The sequence below is a fragment of the Spermophilus citellus genome, assembly GCF_964194105.1.
Source record: "Spermophilus citellus genome assembly, chromosome: 6".
Lineage (NCBI taxonomy): Eukaryota > Metazoa > Chordata > Mammalia > Rodentia > Sciuridae > Spermophilus > Spermophilus citellus.
The window spans coordinates 133880990-133889148 of NC_138187.1; the positions used below are offsets into that span (position 1 = coordinate 133880990).

Below are 8159 nucleotides of genomic sequence, written 5' to 3' on the forward strand. Positions count from 1 at the left end.
ACATCTCCTTGGAACCCATGGTGTGCTTGGTGTGGAGGGAGGAGGCACATACCCACCCAGTCATGAGAAGCAAAAATACTATGTGGGCACACGATTGGGAGTGAGGCAGAAACTCAAGAATATAACCTCAACCAGTCATGGTGGCATGCACCTGTAATCCCAGCAACTCAGGAGGCTGAGGCAGGAGGATTGCAAGTTTGAGGCCAGTCTCTGCAAACTAATAAGGCCCTGTCTCAAAACAAAATATAAAAAACCCAGGTGGTGGGTGGTATAGCATGTGTGTGTGTGTGTGTGTGTGTGTGTGTGTGTTATATTGAACCTGGGGCCTTGCACATGCTAGGCAAGAGCCCAACCAATAAGCTACATACTCAGCCGCATAGTAATATTTTTGCTAGCAAACAGTTGGAAATTATCTAAACGTCCAGACATTTTGACATTGATTAACCAATTACTCCACAGTGGGATATAATTTAGCTATTTAATGAAAAGGAAAAATTTAGGGATAAAGTAAAAGGTTTCTGATAATATTTTAGGTAAAAAACAAAAGGCAGAACACCAAATTATATATAGCGTGGTCTCAACAAGTCAAACAGCCAGAAAAAAAATAGTGGCATGAAATATACTGAATGCTCACCTTAGCTCTCTGGATGGTAGAAATGTGGCCTCTCCTTCCTCCTTTGCTCCTTCTTTCCCTCCCCTTCCTTCCCCTCCCCTCTTCTCTCTCCTTCATCCCCCAATTTTGCCTCCATCCCCAGATTTTCTGCAGTCATCTTGGGTCACATTTATTATTAGTGAATCCAGTTCTTGCAGGTGGAGGAGGGGCATAGCGAGGGATGGAGATCCAGCCATGGGGGAAGAGGTGGGTGCTGGGGGAGACGGGGAGGGAGGGAAGAGGGCTGAGGAGAGAGGCCTAGAGGACAGGGGAGGAGACGGAGCCGGGAAGTGAGTAGGAGCGTTGTGCGTGAGCCTTGTTTGGACAGGCAAAGAATCAAGGTAAAGTGACTGTCATGGAAGTCAGAGAGAACAGAAGCTGAAAGAGATCTCCCTGAAAACCTTGCTCCTTCCTAGACCTGCTGCGGGGTTAGATTTAAGTGAATCTGGGAAAGGGATTAGATTTCTAGGTTTGGAGTCAGACAAAGCTGTCAGAGAGCCAACTTGTTCAACTGAATTACTTTGGGAAGATTTCCTAACCTCTCCGAACCTCTGTTTCCCCATCTGGTAAGTGGGAACAATAATACTTTGGTTGTTTAGATTAAACGAGGTCATACATGGAGAGTACTTTGCGCAGCCCCTGAATATACGTGTACTGACGTGATGGCTATTGTGTTTTTGCACAGGTGTTAACATTATGCAGAACATCTTTGAACTCTAAAGGGATTGCTATTAATAGTTTTTGGCTTTTTTCTGCATTTTTCTTGGTGCATTATAGTTGTGCGTAGTGGTGGGATGTGTGGTTACATATTCATACGTGCACTCAGTATGACGGTGTAACTTGGCCAATATCGTTCCCAGTATTCCCTCTTCCCTCCCCTCCTCCCTCCCCTGGTCCTCTCCACTCTGCTGACTTCCCTTTCCTTGTCCTCTCTAACGTCCACACAAGCTCTTAAGACAGCTTTCTCTGGTCCTTTGGGCAGCGCTTTCTGCATCGGGGTCCCTGGATGCTCACCCTGCCCTCTTCTCCTCTCAACCCCAGCTGTCCCCTCTGCCACCATGAGGAACATCTTCAAGAGGAACCAGGAGCCCATTGTGGCTCCTGCCACCACTACTGCCCCGCTGCCAGTCGGCCCTGCAGACAACTCCACGGGGAGCGGGGGCGCAGGGGAGAGCCAGGAGGACATGTTCGCCAAGCTGAAGGACAAGTTCTTCAACGAGATCAACAAGATCCCCTGTGAGTGGCCCTGGGGGCTGAGAGGGGACTCTGGGCGGGGCCTGTGGGCAGGGCAGAGCTGAGATAGGTTTGCTTCCTGAAGCGTGGGTCTCAGCCTGGATTCTCTGCAGAACCCCTTTAGGAAGGGGGCTGTGGTCTTGAACTAATGGGGTGACCAAGGAGATTAGTTTACGTGCCTCAATTCCAGCAAGGGGAAAATATTTTACAACTTAAAACATTATTTTAAAAGGAAAAATTTGTACAAATCATAGTTTTCGGTAGTATAGTAAAACCACTTCATTTTGAAATATGGAAAATAAAAGCCCCGCTACTTTCTGAACTCTGGCCAAGGCTGTGTGCACAGGCCCAGTTTCTGGGGGGGCAGCCACACTGGTGAGACCCGGTGCTTCAGGACCACGGAGAGCAGCCCACCCCCGCCGGGAACACCTGACCTTGCAAAGCCCAGGCTTCCTGGTGGCCAGAACCTGAAAGAGCCTCTGTCCCTGAGTCAGCCCTCTCCACACTAGTGGTGGGGCCAAGGGACTCTTCCTTCACACGGGTGTGATAAGGACCAGTCCATCTGCTCCAGCGTGAGCTTCTCCGAGGATCAAAGTAGACACACTCCTGTTAATGGAGACGAGCTGGTCTTCTTCTGAGCAGCACCCAACGCTCTCTCCTCTACCAGAGCCACAGGCTGGGGAAGAGCAGGGCCTTGCTGGACAGTCGCTCGAGCACCGCAACTTTGCAAACCATGCATGGACACGTGGCTTGAGAAAGGGACAACGTGGGTGTTGGGGTGGGGGTCACGGGCCCCTGTGTTGCCAGCGCTGTGGGGTCCGGGCCGCGAGGCCCAGTGTGCTGACCAGGGCTCTTCTCTGTGGGCAGTGCCTCCCTGGGCTCTGATCGCCATCGCTGTGGTCGCGGGCCTCCTGCTCCTCACCTGCTGCTTCTGCATCTGCAAGAAATGCTGCTGCAAGAAGAAGAAGAACAAGAAGGAGAAGGGCAAAGGCATGAAGAACGCCATGAACATGAAGGACATGAAGGGGGGCCAGGTAGGCGAGGGTGGCTGGGCGTCTGCCGGCCACCCGGGGTGGCTCCAGGGCTGCCATGGCTAAGCTGGTTCCTCCTGCAGACTCCACGGGGCTCTGTGGGCTGCATCTAGGGTAACCTCATCCACCGTCTGCTAGTGGCAAGGGGAGCTTACCCAGGTGACAGCATGAGCTCATCCCTGAGAAGGAAAGGGAGAGAGCCAGGCCCCCATCCCAGGCAGCCACTGGAACAGAGGAGGACAAGACAGACCCCTCCATCACCAGGAGGACACTGTGGGTGACCCTGTGTTTTCCCGCCAGGACAGACTGAAGGACAGCAGGTGCCTGTTTGGAGGCATCTAGCTGGGCTGGGCCGGGGTAAGGAGTTGAATGAGCCGGGAGAAAGGTCTTCAGGCACCAGGTCAGGGATGAATGGAATCATGACTCATCAGAATAACTGTTATTTATTTTTTGGTACTAGGAATTGAACCCAGGGCCACTTTACCACTGGGCCACACCCCCAGCTCTTTTTCTGTGTCTCCCTGAGTTGCTTAGTGCCTAAGTTGCTGAGGCTGACTTTGAACTCATGATCCTCCTGTCTCAGCCTCCCGAGTTGCTGGGATTACAGGCATGCGTGGTGCATCATAATAATTTAATTTAATTTACCACTGTCTTTTGGTGTTGGTCAGCCTCAAAAGGTCCCTTATATGCCAAAGCCTCAAGTTTACAGAGGCCCCTGTGTGCATCACGGTCCCCATGTTTTCATTGGAGGTGACGGGTGGCATTTCTCACTCAAGGAACCAGGATGGAGGTTGAAAGGAAGAGGCAGCCTCAAGAATTTGACCAGAAGTCATCGTGGTCTTGAGTGCTTATGTGCATGTGTGTACACGGGCCAGAAGAAGCCTGCAGTGTGTGTGTGTGTGTGTGTGTGTGTGGGTGTCCAAGAGTGACATGGGCCTAGTCGTCCTGAGCTGACCTTGTGGCGGTGACATCAGGGGCTGGCTTGAGCCACAGGCTTTTCTCTGACATCACTTTCTCTCCTCTCTTCCCTCCTCTGTGGACGCGCCCTGCTCCTGTTGGCCTGGGATGCCCTGCTGGTATGTCTTGCCCAGGATGGGGAGAGGGGTCCGAGCTGGGGAAAGTGTGGGGGAATGTTCTTGTGACAGAAGTGAGTCCCCTGCCTCCAGAAGCAAGCTCTGCCACATGGCAGAGCTCCTGGCAACCTGGCACTGTGCTCCTGGAGGGGAACGAGGCACCAAGCCCAGAGCCTGGCTTCCCAATGCAGGGCTGGGCTCTACCTGGGCTGCCCGTGGGCTGGGGGGCAGCGGCGTCCCCCCACCTTCCCTCATGGCCCCACTCAGCTCTGGCTCAGGGTCTGGCACAGAGGGGCCAGGTTCCCATCACCTGCTGGGCCAAGTTGCTCTCTTCTCTCCTTTTAACCCATTTCCCCACCCTCAGGTCCCCAGGATGACGATGACAATGAGACGGGCCTGACCGAGGGGGAAGGCGAAGGGGAGGAGGAGAAGGAGCCGGAGAATCTGGGCAAACTGCAGTTTTCCTTGGACTATGATTTTCAGGCTAACCAGGTGGGTGGGGCTGGCGGGGACAGGCGAGGTGGGGCTTGGTTCTTGGGGCAGAATGGGGATAGACGCAGTGATTCTAGAGGTTTTGGACATTGTCCCTTTCCATGGAGAGGGCAAGTTGGAAGGCACAGGGGGTATATCCCTGGGTATCAACCCTGGCATGGCCACCATGTGATCTGGGGAGGTTCCAGGGGGACTCTGCTATTAACCTGCCCACCAAGCTCAGGTAAAGCAACTCATCTCTCAACTTCAGGTTCTCCAAACATCATTCCAAATTTCTGGGAGTGGAGATGGAGACCAGTCTGCCCTCCAGCAGGGGCCTGGCCTGCGCTCCAGCTGCTCCCACTGGGAGGGACGGGTGGGGCCAGGACTGGGGCGGGACATGGTCTGGGGTGGGACCTGGTCTGGGGCAGCAGGTACTCAGGCCCTTCCCTCTCTCTCCACAGCTCACGGTGGGCGTTCTGCAGGCTGCTGAGCTACCTGCCCTGGACATGGGCGGCACCTCAGACCCTTACGTCAAAGTCTTCCTTCTTCCAGACAAGAAGAAGAAATATGAGACCAAAGTCCATCGGAAGACCCTGAACCCTGCCTTCAATGAGACCTTCACCTTCAAGGTGAGGAGGACAGGAGAATGGCTAAGCCCGCTCCCTGCCTCTGAGTTCTGCAGACCTTTCCCTGGTGCTTAGCCATGGCTGGGGCCCTGGGACCAGCTCAATCCAACAGTGGCAGGTGTAGGCTACATGGAGTCCCTGTAGACCTCTGTGGAGGATGGGGCTCCCTCCTACTGTTCCCTCAGGCCCCCATCTCCTCTCTGTCTCTGAGCACTGCTGGGAGCCCCGAGGGATGGCTGGAGCAGGGACTCAGGTACCTGCCCACAGCCTTGCCTTCTCAACCCACTTGTGCCTGACAGGTGCCATACCAGGAGCTGGGGGGCAAAAACCCTGGTGATGGCCATCTACGACTTTGACCGCTTCTCCAAACATGACATCATTGGAGAGGTAAAGGTGCCCATGAACACCGTGGACCTTGGCCAGCCCATCGAGGAGTGGAGAGACCTGCAGGGCGGAGAGAAGGAGGAGGTGAGAGCGGGAGTAGGCCGGGCCCAGAGGAAGGAAATGCCACTGCTGGCCTGGGCTCCCTCCCCCGGCTCACTCAGCATGACGGGAACAGGGTGGACGGCAGTCAGGCCTCCAGGGTCAGGGTCCAGCTCCACATGCCTAGCTGTTGACTCTGGGCAAGTTGCTGAGACTCCAAGGTGAAGATCAACTATCCGTGTAAAGCGCCTGGTATTGTCCACCCAAATAAGGAAGTCGTTATTACTGTTTCTCCTAGATTCTGCTGTCACTTAGGGCCAGGGATGCATGACTGCCTCAGTTTATCCACCAGGAAAGTTCATTTTTGCTCTAAAGTTTTCTCAGCATGGAAGCTTGTCCTTCAAGCAACTGCTAAGGACACTTCCTTCAGTCACCACATATTCACTAAGCACTGACCGTGTGCCCAAACCCCCATTTTAGCAGAGATCTTAGGAATCAGGAACCCTAGTCCTCATCTGGTCCTCAACGCCAGATTGCTGTGTGACTCTGAGGAAACCATCCTCCCTCTGAGAGTCTCCATTTCTCATGAGTCACAAGAATCCTTGCCTGTCTACACACACTGCAGTGCCAGTAATAGAAGAAGAAGGAAGAGGAGGAGGGGGGAGGAGGAAGGGGAGGAGAAGGGGGGAGGAGGAGGGGGAATGAAAGGGGAGGAGGAGGAGGGAGGAGGGAGGAGGAGGAGGAGGAGGAGAAAAGTGCTTTGAAACCCACAAACCGCTCTGCAAGGGGAGCGGTTGGCCAGGGGAGATGGCTCAGGGAGGAGACTTCTGAGATCAGCAGTCTCCAGTTCCCCTGGGAATGAACACTTGACCTCACACCTGCTCCTGCCCTTCCCACCTGGCTTGGGCCTGGGGAAGGGGCTGAGCACTTCCCACACCTGCCCAGGTCTGCTTGGTCCCACTGCCCCAGCTTCCACTCACCCGTCGGCCTCCTCAGGACGTGGCTGTGAACTGCATCTTAGGCCTGGCCCTGAGGTCAGACACTGAAGAACCTTCTCAACCATCACAGCTGTGGGGACTGGGGACTGAGGGAGGTGGCAACATGGATATGCTAGTCTTCACAAGATGGGGTCAGCCATGCTAGCGACAGTGGGATGGCTGAGGTGACCTGAGTCCCACTTCTTTCCCTGGACAGCCAGAGAAGCTGGGCGACATCTGCACCTCCCTACGCTACGTGCCCACGGCCGGGAAGCTCACTGTCTGCATCCTGGAGGCCAAGAACCTCAAGAAGATGGACGTGGGTGGCCTTTCAGGTACATGCAGAGCTTCTGGCTGCCATTGGGTGGCACCAGTGAGCCAGTCACGGCCCAGAACCCCAGGAGATTGCACACCCCAGCAAGGAGGAGGAGGTCTTTCCTGTCCTGGGACCTGGGTGTCTGCCTTCAGAGCAGGGGAGCTCTGACCCCTGTCTGACGTGTCTTCCCAGGGCTCCCCGTCCATGCCCTGTGGGCTACAGAGGATCAGAGAGATTTCAATGAGTTGTGACAGGATTTTGCTTCTCCCAGGGAAGTGTCGGAAGTGGATGAGGCCTACCCAAAGTGGGCCTCTCCATCAGGCCAACCCACTGGGGAAACTTCCAGGAGAGGCGGTAGGCTCTGCTGGCTCTGCCTTGGCAAGGGACTCCATGCATACATGGCGGGTGCTGAGTTTTAGACTTACCTGGTGAGGAATGGGGCCGACACCTGAATCACCCGGTACCGGCGGTTGCAGCCCCCTGTCTCTGCCATGCTGTGCCAGAGAATCAGCCTGTGCTGGACTCAGTCACTGAGCCAGTACATGACCTTTGATGGGTCATTTCCCTTCTTCAGTCTTACTTTCTCATCTGCAAGTTTGGGAAGATGGGCTTGGGCAGGATCAGGACTAGGCAGAGGTACCCCTGCCTAGCACAGTCATCACCAGCTGAGCCCCATACTCTCTCACGAGGCCTAACTTAGAAGCAGAAATTTCCTCCCTGTGATGCTCTAGGAAGCCACAAGCAACCAGTCAGAACTGGTCCTTGAGGTGAAACCTACTGCCAGCCTTGAGGATCCTCTGTGTCTTTTGGGTTTCCTGTCCTGTGCCTCAGGGCTTTCTGAGGGCCTAGTCTCAGCCGGGTGGAGACCCCCACCCCACCCCCCATCCTCCACGGAGGCCCTGGGTACCTGGGAGGGAGGACGTGGGCTAAGGGAGCCTTTTGGGTTGCACTCTCCCCGCCACAGACCCCTATGTGAAGATCCACCTGATGCAGAACGGCAAGAGGCTCAAGAAGAAGAAGACAACGGTGAAGAAGAAGACCCTGAACCCCTACTTTAACGAGTCCTTCAGCTTTGAGATCCCCTTTGAGCAGATCCAGGTGCGTGAGCCTGATGGACCTCAGGCGCGGAGCTGGGCCAGGAGGCAAATGAGTATGGGCAGGTGGAGGGCAGGGGACTCACCCAGGAGTTTCCTCAAACCATGGAGGAGTGTCACTCTGGTGGGGGAATGCCACATGGGGACTCTTCCCCAGGGTCTCCCTTTTGGAGGAGATGAACATGAAGTAATTAAAAACATTCTACAGATGGTTTCTTTAGAACTTGGAGGGACATGGTTGTACATATGGGCCAGGGGGT

General features: G+C 54.7%; 1 protein-coding gene across 1 annotated transcript in view; it reads left to right on the forward strand.

Annotated features, from left to right (window-relative positions):
* The window catches only part of SYT2 (synaptotagmin 2), a 112832-nt gene that overhangs the window by 96852 nt on the left and 7821 nt on the right, over window positions 1–8159 (forward strand). The window contains 8 exon segments of the mRNA XM_081299031.1: window positions 1694–1888; window positions 2753–2919; window positions 4362–4481; window positions 4925–5092; window positions 5389–5412; window positions 5414–5557; window positions 6707–6824; window positions 7770–7903. Coding sequence (XP_081155157.1) covers window positions 1711–1888; window positions 2753–2919; window positions 4362–4481; window positions 4925–5092; window positions 5389–5412; window positions 5414–5557; window positions 6707–6824; window positions 7770–7903 — 1053 coding nt within the window. The 5' untranslated portion in view covers window positions 1694–1710.